The 16,736-nt window shown below is 43.0% G+C and overlaps 1 protein-coding gene across 2 annotated transcripts; it reads right to left on the bottom strand.

Moving 5' to 3' along the window:
- Window positions 1-3,161: 3,161 nt before the first annotated feature.
- Window positions 3,162-4,284, bottom strand: LOC125515475 (serine/arginine repetitive matrix protein 1-like). Of its 2 annotated transcripts, none has more exons than XM_048680947.1 (2): window positions 3,923-4,284; window positions 3,162-3,888 (listed from the first exon to the last, which is right to left on the bottom strand). In XM_048680947.1, exons 1-2 carry the CDS (start codon window positions 4,197-4,199, stop codon window positions 3,527-3,529), a joined length of 639 nt encoding a protein of 212 aa, XP_048536904.1. In that variant the 5' UTR covers window positions 4,200-4,284; the 3' UTR covers window positions 3,162-3,526. The 2 variants fall into 2 exon arrangements, with proteins under 2 accessions (XP_048536904.1, XP_048536903.1); XM_048680946.1 differs by having other exon boundaries at window positions 3,162-3,885; window positions 3,920-4,284.
- Window positions 4,285-16,736: the final 12,452 nt, after the last annotated feature.

Raw genomic sequence — 16,736 nt, forward strand, 5'->3', positions numbered from 1 at the left:
TCCTGGATAAAAGAATTAAGAAACTATGCCTTGCATATGTTAAGAAGTACAGTTTCACTTAGTCTAGAAATATAGGGCCTGCCAATGCCTGGCACTCAGCATCTCGATAATACAAATATGTTGAAGAATTTGTAATCCACATCTTATAAGGATCATTGCCATGACTATCAATGCAGATGCTGCATACAGTCAACCATGTGGTATTTATCATGGCAATACACATCTCGGTTAGTCCAGGTGAGGGACCAGCTGAACAGGCTACCCAAAAAATTGCTGCATCATCTCGCAGCAGCAGAAAACAATAGAAGATCATCTGCACTCTAGACAAAGTTGACCTGGGGTTTATTGCTTAGAAAGCAGAACCCACACCTTCACTCATAGCATACCTTAATAAGATTTTACAGAGAATTATAATACCATTCAAATTATCCAAAATAAATAATAATAATCAGCAAGAGTAGTGCTAAATTACTTTCAAGGGCTACCTTCATTGAGTGTCTGCTGACTACCAGGCGTGCATATAAGGTCATAAGATACTCACAGAACGGAAAATCAAATGAAAATGCACGAATGGAGATTAGCAATGCTAATCATTTTCAAAATTTCTAACGGGCAAACCTAACCAAATGTTGTGAGTTGTACCACTTGTCTATGTATTGCGGTCCTTTCTTCAATAATGGCAATCTTACGGCTCACGACAATCCTCACCTTCCAGCAGAATAAAATATTTTGAAACATCTTGAGAACACATAAATGTATGAAATCCTTATCAAATAGCCAAATATCATCCCGTTGTTTCTAGTGCATTGATGCATCCAAACAAGGCCATCAAAACACAGAAACATTTCCTGCATCTTTGTATCTCTCTTCACCAACTGCAATGAACATGTTCGCACCAAAATAAATTCTAGAGCCTCAACGCAGGGCTGTCCATCAGGTCTGACAAAAAGCTAAGCATAAGGAGACTACCATGCAGGAAGATGGAAGAGCTTTCAAACCTTAGATTGTAGACAGATAGAGAAAAATCTTTACAATGAAACACAATTTTTAGTGGAGGAACAAATTATCAACTCATAATTGACCCTTCAACCATAAAAGTTACTGTATCCAGCTCGTTTTCTGAAAGGTCGACTTATAACACTCATTCCCATTCTTATTACAATTCACACCCATTCTTCATTGCCAGGAAAACCAAACAAGTTAATTCAAGGATCGAGGTATGTAGAACAAACTGCTGTTTCACAATTGGTTCGTGCACTCAGACCACAACACCATAGGTCCGTAAAACAGATACATGTCAAGTTCAGTAAACAACAAACCATCTGATAGGCCAGCTGTGGCCACAAATTTTGCTGGCTCGACTGATTTTATGCAGTCACTGTATGCAAGACTCCTATATACTTGTATAGGAACCTGTTTTAGTCCCCTAACATGTTTCTCAGTCACTACGATCAGAAGAAGAGAAGAATGTCCTGCAGATATGGACACACAGAATAAATGTGCCTCGATGTTGCACAAATTCATAAATCCCCCAACATGTTCCTCAATCACTACGCTCAGAAATTAATAAATCAACCAAAATTTGATTTTACAACTGAAACTTAAAATTCGTTTAGCACAAACAGGATGTATAGCTCTAAAACACCGGCTGGTATTAGAGCAAGGTAGCTATCATCTAGAACACTGCATACAGGCAACACTAGTACTGTTTTGGACCTACATGTACAGCCTGTACCCCAAAGCTGGATCCTATAGCTAAGACTCATGGTTTCCAACTCTTTTTGTAGAAGTCTTTGTTCAGGTCGCCAAAATCATGAAACATAAAAATATAATAAATCTGTAATTATACAGATCAGACATCAAGAGAAGCACCTGATTCGTTTCCACATAAGAAATTATCAGCCATGCCCATCAACGATCTCACATTCTGTATCACAGAAATAAATTCAGAATCACCAAGGATTCCTTGTAAAATTTGGATCCACAATAGGGGAAAATATACAGATACGTAAAAAGCTACAGAATGTAAAACACAAAAAACAATCCTCCATTGCATCGACTAAAAACATGCAAGAAGCAACAGATAAAGCTCATGCTTGCCCTATGGTGTTATCTTTGTAACAGAACTGTTCATTTCCTTTCTTTTCAAGGTTGGCCTAAGCTGTAAAATTAATTATTGATTCCTATTGTAACGGCTTAACCAGATAGAAGCACCGACATGTGATCAATAACATAGCTAAAGCCTAAATAACTGTTTGGCACATTAATCCCTATATGGAGGGAAAAGGTTTATTAAAATCAAACTTCTACGGTGATACAATTGAACACCCATAAACTGGTTTATCTGGAACTGAAAAGCGAATTTTCTGCAGCTAAAGAAAATAAAATTCAATGTTGCTTTCTTGTCGGTCTTTTTTATATCTGTTACCGCCCTCTTCCCTTTATAGGTAAAATGAAGATCAGCCAGTGCTCAGTTAAAAAAAAAAGAGATCAACGAGTCCTAAAAGCCTTCCAACTAATGCTTTCATACAAAATAAACAATCCAACATATTTGCCACAGGATAAAAGAGAAGCAACATGAGCAAATCTCAGTATTATAAGTAGTAAAAGTAAGCCAGTAGCTACCAGATGTCAAGCGAGTTAACAATCAATCTGCGCATCCTGGATGTCGCTGGTGAGGACAGTGATCATGAAGAGATACAAAATTTTGCAGCAGAGCATGACGTCTGACTCGAGCTACAGCCTGTTAATGCCCACACCTAGAGAAGGAAAATTGTTTCAAATGTTAGAACCAAGGTTAAGTAAAAACCATTTGAGTAAATCTTAACCTATAACAGGATGCCATATCCAAGCTGGGAGATACTCTTCAGGCAGTAAATGCTCTTCTTCTCAGTTCTCACTATCTCTTGGCACTGATAATCTAAAATGTTAAGAAACAGTGGTGCTAAGCACTAACACATCAAAGTAATAAAAAATGTCCATCCGCTGAATAAAACAAAGAAAGAATTTAACCTCACCTATGAAATTTTAAGAATCTATTCCATATAAGTGAAAGTTGGTCACTCAAGGTTTCAAATAGTTCTAAAAATTCTTTCTTGGAAAGAGTAGATAACACAACATTTTTGGTGATCTGAACCACATCATCAGAACGCTGAAATAACTTGGAACAAACTAAAGTATTGTCTTATAAGGTATATTGTCCAAAGGTGGAGTACAAGCATCTTACTAACCAAACATCACCTAGGAGTACAAGCAGTATAATTTTAGATCAAGGAAGGACAGTCACGATAAACATGGCCAGACTGCCGACAGTTTGGACAGAGTCCTAAACCTCTAAACCCGGCATACTCGCTTGACTTTTGAGGACAATCACGTGGCCGGTGTCCAGGGTTGTTACACGATGTACACAGAAGAAGTATTGGAGGGCTGGCGCAATTGATATTGTGCTTCGGATTATTGGGATCACCATGCCCGGCCCCGCCACATGTCGTACATCGTCTGCCATAAACTTGGCTCACACAATCCTTCAAATAGTGACCAATGTCGCAACACCGGAAACACACTGGCCCGGCAGGGGTAGTGCAGTTGCCCCTGGTGTGTCTAGTTCCTGTGCAACGTAGACATGGTAACTTCGGACAATCTTCAATGACATGACCCGGATCTGAGCACTTTTTGCACTTCCCTTTTTTCTTCTTGATGCTTCCAGAGGATTGGGCTGCTGGCAGCGATGGATTGCCGCCTCCCTGCGACGGGCCTCCAGAGACGCCGACACTGGGCGGGGGCTGGCTGTTGGTGGGGAGAGAGCTGTTGGCTGGGGCCTGCGGGAGCAGGGGAATGCCGCCATGGGAGCTGCCCCCGAGAGCACCGGCCGCAGACAGCGTGTTCCTGGTTGGGGCGAGCGGCCGCAGACAGCGTGTTCCTGGTTGGGGCGAGCGGCCGCGGGTTGACGGCGGAGGCGGTCGGCGTAGGCGCTGGGGGCCGATTGCCTCCTGCGGCAGGCGGCAGCACAGGGGCCTGCGGTCGGTTGGCTGCTGGAGCCCTTCCTGGGGCGAGCGGCGGCACGGGGGCCTGCTGCCGGTTGCCTGCTGGAGCGGGCAGCGGGTTCCCGACCAGGGGGACGGCCGCGGGGGCGGGCGGCGGGAGCGCGGCGCGAGGCCGATAGACTTGGCCGCCGCGGCGGGGGCGCTGCGCGAGACCATGGCCGCCGCGACGCATAGTAACCTAGATAGATCTGCTTTTTTTTTTCTTTTTGGTTGAGGAACGACGATTTGGGGGCAGAGCTTTTCTTTTTGAGACACATATATATGAGGCAGGCCTGGGTTGGCTCGTAGCCCAGCCAGAAGCGAGAGACATCTACTCTTTTTTTCCGTGCCACTCGCAGGGTGTGTTTGATAGCATGTATGAACCTAGTCTAGTTGTTCTTCTCTCATACATGCTGACTATATACATGCTGAATTTATGCAGTTGCTGTTGTTCGGCAGCGATGTATGCGCTGAGATATGCTGAGCTGAGACTTTGTTTGGCGGTCTGCATGTGTTTAGACATGCTGAACAATTTTGATTTCCAAAGAAAAAAAATTGAATGGTGAAAAAAATTGCAAAAACGTGAATAAAAATCTATACATATTTTGAAAAAAAATAAAAAATTATTTCAAATATTTATTGAAAATTTAAATAGATTTTGAAATTTTTTTGAAAATTTGAACATATTTAAAATTCTGAAAATTACGAATTTTTTTAAAAAATGAATATTTTATAAAAAAATCAAACAAATTTTGATTTATTTGAAATTCCAAACATTTTTGAATTTTTTGTTTTTTTGAAATTCTGAACAATTTTTGAAAATTTAAATATATTTGACATTCTAAACATTTTCAAAAATTTAAACAAAATTTGAAATTCTGAATTTTTTGAGTGTCAGGGCCAGCATGGCTGCCTCCATGCACCATGTCTAGGGTGCATGAGATGGGCATGGCTGAGGGCCTTTTTATGCATTAGATGGGCATAGCTCAAATGAGCCCATGCACCCTACCAAACGCACCTGTAAGAGCAACTCCAACGCGCTGACCCAAACAACGCGCGCTTTGTTTGCTTTTCGTCCGTTTAGGTCGGCTGCCCGCTTGGCGTCCGCCCCTTTTTTCGTTTGGGTCGGCTCTGCGCCCAACGTACCGATCCATTTTATGTCCACACACAAATTTTAGAAGTCTCCTAAGTGTAGATCATGTCAACGGCCATGTCATAGCCTAGAAGTCATGCCGGCGCCATGTTAACGGCCGGCATACATGCCAACCTTCAGAAAAACCCCCACACGGTTCATTGCTGGCGCACTTGCCAGCGGTCGACACATGCCAGCACACAAAAAAGGGATGGGAGTTCAACCACGCCATCTTGATCGTGGTCATGCCAGCATAATTGCCGGCATAAAAAAAGGGATGATGCTCTCCGCCATAGATCACTCATCATCAAACTTGAGCATGTCGGCATACTTCTTCTTCTAAATGTCATATACTTCTTCTTATTCATTTTCTTCTTCTTCTTCTAATCTTCTTCTTCTACCTTCCTTATTTCCCATTTTGCAGATTTCATTCACTTCACGGAAGCTTGTATTGATGGACTGCTTGTATCGATGAACTATGCATGTATGGTTGGATGAAACTACTGTAATATGTATGGTTGGATGCCTGTATGTGGAACTTGCTATGTATGGTTGGATGGAACTATGCATGTATGATGAAATTTTATGTGTCGGATATCTCATATGATTGCTCTGAAATTGCCCTGTGAAAAATATATATATCATCTAGTTGTTGTGAAAATGGTTGAATATAAGAAAAAACAGAAAAACTAGGCAATGCAGCCTCTTTGCCGTCTACCACCGACGGCAAAGGGGCCTTTGCCGTCTGCCACGGATGGCAAAGAGGCCACGTGGCAGCAATCTGCGCAATCTGGGAGCTATACCATTTGGTTACTTTGCCGTTTGTGGCAGATGACAAAGGATGTGAGCGTTTGCCGTCCGCTGGCGGACGGCAAATGTTGCCGTTAGCCACCTAACGTGGCTAACGCATGTTATTTACCGTCCACATTCTTTGTCGTCTACCACAGACGACAAAGAAGGTTCTTTGCCGTCCGCTTTGAGAAAGCAGACGGCAAAGAACCAGTTTACCATAGCTTTCTTTGCCGGGCAGCTTTGTCGTCGGTGGCAAACGGCAAAGAGGTTTGCTGTCCGCTTTTGGTACCTTTGCCGTCAGCCATGGCAGACGACAAAGAAGCTGATTCTTGTACTGCGTCATGGACGACCAAAGAATGTCACGTCGGTGCGTCTCCGACCGGCCCAGGATGTAAAGCCCATTTGTTGTCATAATTTTTTATCATAGAAGTAGGAGCCCACCACAACACTGATGATACGTGTTTATGTCACAATTTTCGTCATAGAAGTGTCATAACCATGACAGAAAAAAATTCATTCGGGCCATAATGTCACGGATGTGTCTCTTTTTATAGTAAAGATTGTACTCCATGGAAAAGAAAAAGTCACAACGAGGGGCTCAATTATTCGATAGCGAACAAGAAAGGAAAGAAGCAGGTGAAGGAAATATGCCCTAAAGGCAATAATAAAGTTATTATTTATTTCCTTATTTCATGATAAATGTTTATTATTCATGCTAGAATTGTATTAACCGGAAACATAATACATGTGTGAATACATAGACAAACAGAGTGTCACTAGTATACCTCTACTTGACTAACTCGTTAATCAAAGATGGTTATGTTTCCTAACCATAGACAAAGAGTTGTTATTTGATTAATGGGATCACATCATTAGTTGAATGATCTGATTGACATGACCCATTCCACTAGCTTAGCACCCGATCGTTTAGTATGTTGCTATTGCTTTCTTCATGACTTATACATGTTCCTTTGACTATGAGATTATGCAACTCCCGTTTGCCGGAGGAACACTTTGTGTGCTACCAAACGTCACAACGTAAATGGGTGATTATAAAGGAGCTCTACAGGTGTCTCCAAAGGTAGATGTTGGGTTGGCGTATTTCGAGATTAGGATTTGTCACTCCGATTGTCGGAGAGGTATCTCTGGGCCCTCTCGGTAATACACATCACATAAGCCTTGCAAGTATTACAACTAATATGTTAGTTATGAGATGAGGTATTACAGAACGAGTAAAGAGACTTGCCGGTAATGAGATTGAACTAGGTATTGGATACCGACGATCGAATCTCGGGCAAGTAACATACCGATGACAAAGGGAACAATGTATGTTGTTATGCGGTCTGACCGATAAAGATCTTCGTAGAATATGTAGGAGCCAATATGGGCATCCAGGTCCCGCTATTGGTTATTGACCGGAGACGTGTCTCGGTCATGTCTACATTGTTCTCGAACCGTAGGGTCCGCACGCTTAAAGTTACGATGACAGTTGTTATGAGTTTTATGCATTTTGATGTACCGAAGTTAGTTCGGAGTCCCGGATGTGATCACGGACATGACGAGGAGTCTCGAAATGGTCGAGACATAAAGATTGATATATTGGATGACTATATTCGGACACCGGAAGGGTTCCGGTGAAGTTTCGGATAAAACCGGAGCACCGGGGGGTTACCGGAACCCCCGGGGGGTTAATGGGCCTCATGGGCCTAATGTGGAGAAGAGGAAGGGGCTGCCAGGGCAGGCCGCGCGCCTCCTCTCCCCCTAGTCCGAATTGGACAAGGAGGGAGGGGCGCCGCCCCCCCTTTCCTTCTCTCCCTCCACCTCTCCTAGTTGGACAAGGAACGGGAGGGGAGTCCTACTCCCGGTAGGAGTAGGACTCCTCCTGCGCGCCTCCTCAAGGCCAGCCGCACCCCCCCTTTGGATCCTTTATATACGGGGGCAGGGGGCACCCTAGAACACACAAGTTGATCTTCGTGATCGTTCCTCAGCCGTGTGCGGTGCCCCCCTCCACCATATTCCACCTCGGTCATATCATTGTAGTGCTTAGGCAAAGCCCTGCGTCGATAGAACATCATCATCGTCACCACGCCGTTGTGCTGACGGAACTCATCCCCGAAGCTTTGCTGGATCGGAGCCCGGGGAGCGTCATCGAGTTGTACGTGTGCTAAGAACTCGGAGGTGCCGGAGTAACGGTGCTTGGATCGGTCGGATCGGGAAGACGTACGACTACTTCCTCTACGTTGTGTCAACGCTTCCGTTGCGATCTACAAGGGTACGTAGATCATACTCTCCCCTCTCGTTGCTATGCATCACCATGATCTTGCGTGTGCGTAGGAAATTTTTTGAAATTACTACGTTCCCCAACAGTGGCATCCGAGCCTAGGTTTTATATGTTGATGTTATATGCACGAGTAGAACACAAGTGAGTTGTGGGCGATATAAGTCATACTGCTTACCAGCATGTCATACTTTGGTTCGGCGGTATTGTTGGACGAGGCGACCCGGACCGACATTACGCGTACGCTTACGCGAGACCGGTTCTCCCGACGTGCTTTGCACATAGGTGGCTTGCGGGCGACAGTCTCTCCAATTTTAGTTGAACCGAGTGTGGCTACGCCTGGTCCTTGAAAAGGTTAAAACAAAACCAACTTGACAAACTATCGTTGTGGTTTTGATGCGTAGGTAAGATTGGTTCTTGCTTAAGCCCGTAGCAACCACGTAAAACTTGCAACAACAAAGTAGAGGACGTCTAACTTGTTTTTGTAGGGCATGTTGTGATGTGATATGGTCAAGACATGATGCTAAATTTTATTGTATGAGATGATCATGTTTTGTAACCGAGTTATCGGCAACTGGCAGGAGCCATATGGTTGTCGCTTTATTGTATGCAATGCAATCGCGATGTAATGCTTTACTTTATCACTAAACGGTAGCGATAGTCGTGGAAGCATAAGATTGGCGAGACGACAACGATGCTATGATGGAGATCAAGGTGTCGCGCCGGTGACGATGGTGATCATGACGGTGTTTCGAAGATGGAGATCACAAGCACAAGATGATGATGGCCATATCATATCACTTATATTGATTGCATGTGATGTTTATCTTTTATGCATCTTATCTTGCTTTGATTGACGGTAGCATTATAAGATGATCTCTCACTAAATTATCAAGAAGTGTTCTCCCTGAGTATGCACCGTTGCGAAAGTTCTTCGTGCTAAGACACCACGTGATGATTGGGTGTGATAGGTTCTACGTTCAAATACAACGGGTGCAAAACAGTTGCACACGCGGAATACTCAGGTTATACTTGACGAGCCAAGCATATACAGATATGGCCTCGGAACACGGAGACCGAAAGGTCGAGCGTGAATCATATAGTAGATATGATCAACATAGTGATGTTTACCAATGAAACTACTCCATCTCACGTGATGATCGGACATGGTTTAGTTGATTTGGATCACGTAATCACTTAGAGGATTAGAGGGATGTTTATCTAAGTGGGAGTTCTTAAGTAATATGATTAATTGAACTTAAATTTATCATGAACTTAGTCCTGGTAGTATTAGCATATCTATGTTGTAGATCAATAGCTCGCGTTGTTTCTTTCATATGTTTATTTTGATATGTTCCTAGAGAAAATTGTGTTGAAAGATGTTAGTAGCAATGATGCGGATTGGATCCGTGATCTGAGGTTTATCCTCATTGCTGCACAGAAGAATTATGTCCTTGATGCACCGCTAGGTGACGGACCTATTGCAGGAGCAGATGCAGACGTTATGAACGTTTGGATAGCTCAATATGATGATTACTTGATAGTTTAGTGCACCATACTTAATGGCTTAGAATCGGGACTTCAAAGACGTTTTGAACGTCATGGAACATATGAGATGTTCCAGGAGTTGAAGTTAATATTTCAAGCAAAAACCATAGTTGAGAGATATGAAGTCTCCAACAAGTTCTATAGCTAAAAGATGGAGGAGAATTGCTCAACTAGTGAGCATGTGCCCAGATTGTCTGAGTACTACAATCGCTTGAATCAAGTGGGAGTTAATCTTCCAGATAAAATAGTGATTGACAGAATTCTCTAGTCACCATCACCAAGTTAGTAGAACTTCGTGATGAACTATAATATGCAAGGGATAACGGAAACAACTCCCAAGCTCTTCGTGATGCTGAAATCAACGAAGGTAGAAATCAAGAAAAACATCAAGTGTTGATGGTAGACAAGACCACTAGTTTCAAGAAAAGGGCAAAGGGAAGAAGGGGAACTTCAAGAAGAACGACAAGCAAGTTGCTGCTCAAGTGAAGAAGCCCAAGTCTGATCCTAAGCCTGAGACTAAGTGCTTTTACTGCAAAGGGACTGGTCACTGGAAGTGGAACTGCCCCAAGTATTTGGCGGATAAAAAGGATGGCAAGTAAATAAAGGTATATTGGATATACTGTTATTGATGTGTACTTTACTAGTGTTTATAGCAACCCCTCGGCATTTGATACTGGTTCAGTTGCTAAGATTAGTAACTCAAAACAGGAGTTGCAGAATAAACAGAGACTAGTTAAGGGTGAAGGGACGATGTGTGTTGGAAGTGGTTCCAAGATTGATATGATCATCATCGCACACTCCCTATACTTTCGGGATTAGTGTTGAACCTGAATAAGTGTTATTTGGTGTTTGCGTTGAGCATGAATATGATTTGATCATGTTTATTGTAATACGGTTATTCATTTAAGTAAGAGAATAAATTGTTGTTCTGTTTACATGAATAAAACCTTATATGGTTACACACCCAATGAAAACAGTTCGTTGGATCTCGATCGTAGTGATACACATAATCATAATATTGAAACCAAAAGATGCAAAGTTAATAATGATAGTGCAACTTATTTGTGGCACTGCCGTTTAGGTCATATTGGTGTAAAGCGCATGAAGAATCTCCATGCTGATGGGATTTTGGAATCACTTGATTATGAATCACTTGATGCTTGCAAACCATGCCTCATGGGCAAGATGACTAAGACTCCGTTCTCTGGAGCGAGCAACTGACTTATTGGAAATAATACATACTGATGTATGCGGTCCGATGAGTGTTAAGGCTCACGGCAAGTATCATTATTTTCTGAACTTCACAGATGATTTGAGCAGATATGGGTATATCTACTTGATGAAACATAAGTCTGAAACATTTGAAAAGTTCAAAGAATTTCAGAGTGAAGTGGAAAATCATCGTGACAAGAAAATAAAGTTTCTACGATCTGATCGCGGAGACAAATATTTGAGTTAAGAGTTTGGTCTTCAATTAAAACAATGTGGAATAGTTTCACGAACTCATGCCACCTGGAACACCACAGCATAATGGTGTGTCCGAATGTCATAACCGTACTTTATTGGATATAGTGCAATCTATGATGTCTCTTACCGATCTACCACTATCGTTTTGGGGTTATGCATTAGAGACAGCTGCATTCACGTTAAAAGGGCACCATCTAAATCCGTTGAGATGACGCCTTATGAACTGTGGTTTGGCAAGAAACCAAAGTTGTCATTTCTTAAAGTTTTGGGTTGTGATGCTTATGTGAAAAGTTTCATCCTGATATGCTCAAACCCAAATCGGAGAAATATGTCTTCATAGGATACCCAAAGGAGACTGTTGGGTACACCTTCTATCACAGATCCGAAGGCAAGACATTCGTTGCTAAGAATGGATCCTTTCTAGAGAAAGAGTTTCTCTCGAAAGAAGTGAGTGGGAGGAAAGTAGAAAACTTGATAAGGTAATTGTACCTTCTCCCTTATTGGAAAGTAGTTCATCACAGAAATATGTTCTTGTGACTACTACACCAATTAGTGAGGAAGCTAATGATGATGATCATGTAACTTCATATCAAGTTACTACTAAATCTCGTAGGTAAACCAGAGTGAGATCCGCACCAGAGTGGTACGGTAATCCTGTTTTGGAAGTCATGTTACTAGACCATGACGAACTTGCGAACTATGAGGAAGCGATGATGAGCCCAGATTCCGCGAAATGGTTTGAGGCCATGAAATCTGAGATATGATCCATGTATGAGAACAAAGTATGGACTTTGATGGATTTTCCCGATGATCGGCAAACCATAGAAAATAAATGGATCTTCAAGAGGAAGACGGACGCTGATAGTAGTGTTACTATTTACAAAGCTAGAATTGTCGCAAAAGGTTTTCGACAAGTTCAATGTGTTGACTACGATGAGAGTTTCTCACTCGTATCTATGCTTAAGTCTGTCCGAATCATGTTAGTAATTGCCGCATTTTGTGAAATCTGGCAAATGGATAAACAAAACTGCATTCCTTAATGGATTTATTAAAAAAAGAGTTGTATATGATGCAACCAGAAGGTTTTGACAATCCGAAAGGTGCTAACAAAATGTGCAAACTCCAGCGATCCATCTTGAAGGAAATATGCCCTAGAGGCAATAATAAAGTTATTATTTATTTCCTTATATCATGATAAATGTTTATTATTCATGCTAGAATTGTATTAACCGGAAACATAATACATGTGTGAATACATAGACAAACAGAGTGTCACTAGTATGCCTCTACTTGACTAGCTCGTTAATCAAAGATGGTTATGTTTCCTAACCATGAACAAAGAGTTGTTATTTGATTAACGGGATCACATCATTAGTTGAATGATCTGATTGACATGACCCATTCCATTAGCTTAGCACCCGATCATTTAGTATGTTGCTATTGCTTTCTTCATGACTTATACATGTTCCTATGACTATGAGATTATGCAACTCCCGTTTGCCGGAGGAACACTTTGGGTGCTACCAAACGTCACAACGTAACTGGGTGATTATAAAGGAGCATTACAGGTGTCTCCGAAGGTACATGTTGGGTTGGCGTATTTCGAGATTAGGATTTGTCACTCGGATTGTCGGAGAGGTATCTCTGGGCCCTCTCGGTAATGCACATCACATAAGCCTTGCAAGCATTACAACTAATATGTTAGTTGTGAGATGATGTATTACGGAACGATTAAAGAGACTTGCCGGTAACGAGATTGAACTAGGTATTGGATACTGACGATCGAATCTCGGGCAAGTAACATACCGATGACAAAGGGAATAACGTATGTTGTTATGCGGTCTGACCGATAAAGATCTTCGTAGAATATGTAGGAGCCAATATGGGCATCCAGGTCCCACTATTGGTTATTGACCGGAGATGTGTCTCGGTCATGTCTACATTGTTCTCGAACCGTAGGGTCCGCACGCTTAAAGTTACGATGACAGGTATTATGAGTTTATGCATTTTGATGTACCGAAGTTGTTCGGAGTCCCGGATGTGATCACGGACATGACGAGGAGTCTCGAAATGGTCGAGACATAAAGATTGATATATTGGACGGCTATATTCGGACACCGGAAGTGTTCCGGGTGATTTCGGATAAAACCGGAGTGCCGGAGGGGTTACCGGAACCCCCCGGGGAAGTAATGGGCCTTATTGGGCCTGAGGGGAGAGAAAGGGCAGCAGCCCAAGAGGTGGCGCGCCCCCCCTCATGGGGAGTCCGAATTGGACTAGGAGGGGGGGCCGGCCACCCTTCTCCCCCTCTCCCCCTTCCCCAATCCTAGTTGGACTATGAGAGGGGAGTCCTACTCCTACTAGGAGGAGGACTCCTCCTCCCCTTGGCGCGCCCCATAGGCCGGCCGGCCTCCCCCTTGCTCCTTCATATACGGAGGCAGAGGCACCCTAGAACACACAATTGATCCACGTGATCGTTCCTTAGCCGTGTGCGGTGCCCCCTGCCACCATATACCTCGATAATACCGTAGCAGAGCTTAGGCGAAGCCCTGCGGCGGTAGAACATCAACATCGTCACCACGCCGTCGTGCTGACGAAACTCAACCCCGAAACTTTGCTGGATCGGAGCCCGGGGAGCGTCATCGAGCTGAACGTGTGCTAGAACTCGGAGGTGCCGGAGTAACGGTGCTTGGATCGGTCGGATCGGGAAGAAGACGTATGACTACTACCTCTACGTTGTGTCAACGCTTCCGTTGCGATCTACAAGGGTACGTAGACAACACTCTCCCCCTCGTTGCTATGCATCACATGATCTTGCATGTGCGTAGGAAAATTTTGAAATTACTACAAAACCCAACAGTGGCATCCGAGCCTAGGTTTTATGGTTTGATGTTATTTGCACGAGTGGAACACAAGTGAGTTGTGGGCGATATAAGTCATACTGCCTACCAGCATGTCATACTTTGGTTCGGCGGTATTGTTGGACGAGACGACCCGGACCAACCTTACGCGTACGCTTACGCGAGACCGGTTCCCTCGACGTGCTTTGCACAGAGATGGCTTGCGGGCGACAGTCTCTCCAACTTTAGTTGAACCAAGTATGGCTACGCCCGGTCCTTGAGAAGGTTAAAACGGAATCAACTTGACAAACTATCGTTGTGGTTTTGATGCGTAGGTGAGATTGGTTCTTACTTAAGCCCGTAGCAGCCACGTAAAACATGCAACAACAAAGTAGAGGACGTCTAACTTGTTTTTGCAGGGCATGTTGTGATGTGATATGGTCAAGACATGATGCTAAATTTTATTGTATGAGATGATCATGTTTTGTAACCGAGTTATCGGCAACTGGAAGGAGCCATATGGTTGTCGCTTTATTGTATGCAATGCAATCGCGATGTAATGCTTTACTTTATCACTAAACGGTAGCGATAGTCATGGAAGCATAAGATTGGCGAGACGACAACGATGCTACGATGGAGATCAAGGTGTCGCGCCAATGACGATGGTGATCAAGACGGTGCTTCGGAGATGGAGATCACAAGCACAAGATGATGATGGCCATATCATATCACTTATATTGATTGCATGTGATGTTTATCTTTTATGCATCTTATCTTGCTTTGATTGACGGTAGCATTATAAGATGATCTCTCACTAAATTATCAAGTGTTCTCCCTGAGTATGCACCGTTGCCAAAGTTCGTCGTGCCCAGACACCACGTGATGATCGGGTGTGATAAGCTCTACGTCCATCTAAAACGGGTGCAAGCCAGTTTTGCACACGCAGAATACTCAGGTTAAACTTGACGAGCCTAGCATATGCAGATATGGCCTCGGAACACGGAGACCGAAAGGTCGAGCGTGAATCATATAGTAGATATGATCAACATAACGATGTTCACCATTGAAAACTAATCCATCTCACGTGATGATCGGTTATGGTTTAGTTGATTTGGATCACGTAATCACTTAGAAGATTAGAGCGATGTCTATCTAAGTGGGAGTTCTTAAGTAATATGATTAATTGAACTTAAATTTATCATGAACTTAGTCCCTGATAGTATCTTGCTTGTTTATGTTGATTGTAGATAGATGGCTCGTGCTGTTGTTCCGTTGAATTTTAATGCGTTCCTTGAGAAAGCAAAGTTGAAAGATGATGGTAGCAATTACACGGACTGGGTCCGTAACTTGAGGATTATCCTCTTTGCTGCACAGAAGAATTACGTCCTGGAAGCACCGCTGGGTGCCAGGCCTGCTGCTGGAGCAACACCAGATGTTATGAACGTCTGGCAGAGCAAAGCTGATGACTACTCGATAGTTCCGTGTGCCATGCTTTACGGCTTAGAATCGGGACTTCAACGACGTTTTGAACGTCATGGAGCATATGAGATGTTTCAGGAGTTGAAGTTAATATTTCAAGCAAATGCCCGGATTGAGAGATATGAAGTCTCCAATAAGTTCTATAGCTGCAAGATGGAGGAGAACAGTTCTGTCAGTGAGCATATACTCAAAATGTCTGGGTATAATAATCACTTGATTCAATTGGGAGTTAATCTTCCAGATGATTGCGTCATTGACAGAATTCTCCAATCACTGCCACCAAGCTACAAGAGCTTCGTGATGAACTATAATGTGCAAGGGATGAATAAGACTATTCCCGAGCTCTTCGCAATGCTGAAAGCTGCGGAGGTAGAAATCAAGAAGGAGCATCAAGTGTTGATGGTCAACAAGACCACTAGTTTCAAGAAAAAGGGCAAAGGGAAGAAGAAGGGGAACTTCAAGAAGAACGGCAACCAAGTTGCTGCTCAAGAGAAGAAACCCAAGTCTGGACCTAAGCCTGAAACTGAGTGCTTCTACTGCAAGCAGACTGGTCACTGGAAGCGGAACTGCCCCAAGTATTTGGCGGATAAGAAGGATGGCAAGATGAACAAAGGTATATGTGATATACGTGTTATTGATGTGTACCTTACTAGAGCTCGCAGTAGCACCTGGGTATTTGATATTGGTTCTGTTGCTAATATTTGCAACTCAAAACAGGGACTACGGATTAAGCGAACACTGGCAAAGGATGAGGTGACGATGCGCGTAGGAAATGGTTCCAAAGTCGATGTGATCGCGGTCGGCACGCTACCTCTACATCTACCTTCGGGATTAATATTAGACCTAAATAATTGTTATTTGGTGCCAGCGTTGAGCATGAACATTATATCTGGATCTTGTTTGATGCGAGACGGTTATTCATTTAAATCAGAGAATAATGGTTGTTCTATTTATATGAGTAATATCTTTTATGGTCATGCACCTTTGAAGAGTGGTCCATTTTTGATGAATCTCGATAGTAGTGATACACATATTCATAATGTTGAAGCCAAAAGATGCAGAGTTGATAATGATAGTGCAACTTATTTGTGGCACTGCCGTTTAGGTCATATCGGTGTAAAGCGCATGAAGAAACTCCATACTGATGGGCTTTTGGAACCACTTGATTATGAATCACTTGG

Source organism: Triticum urartu, chromosome 6 (genome assembly GCF_003073215.2).
Source record: "Triticum urartu cultivar G1812 chromosome 6, Tu2.1, whole genome shotgun sequence".
NCBI lineage: Eukaryota > Viridiplantae > Streptophyta > Magnoliopsida > Poales > Poaceae > Triticum > Triticum urartu.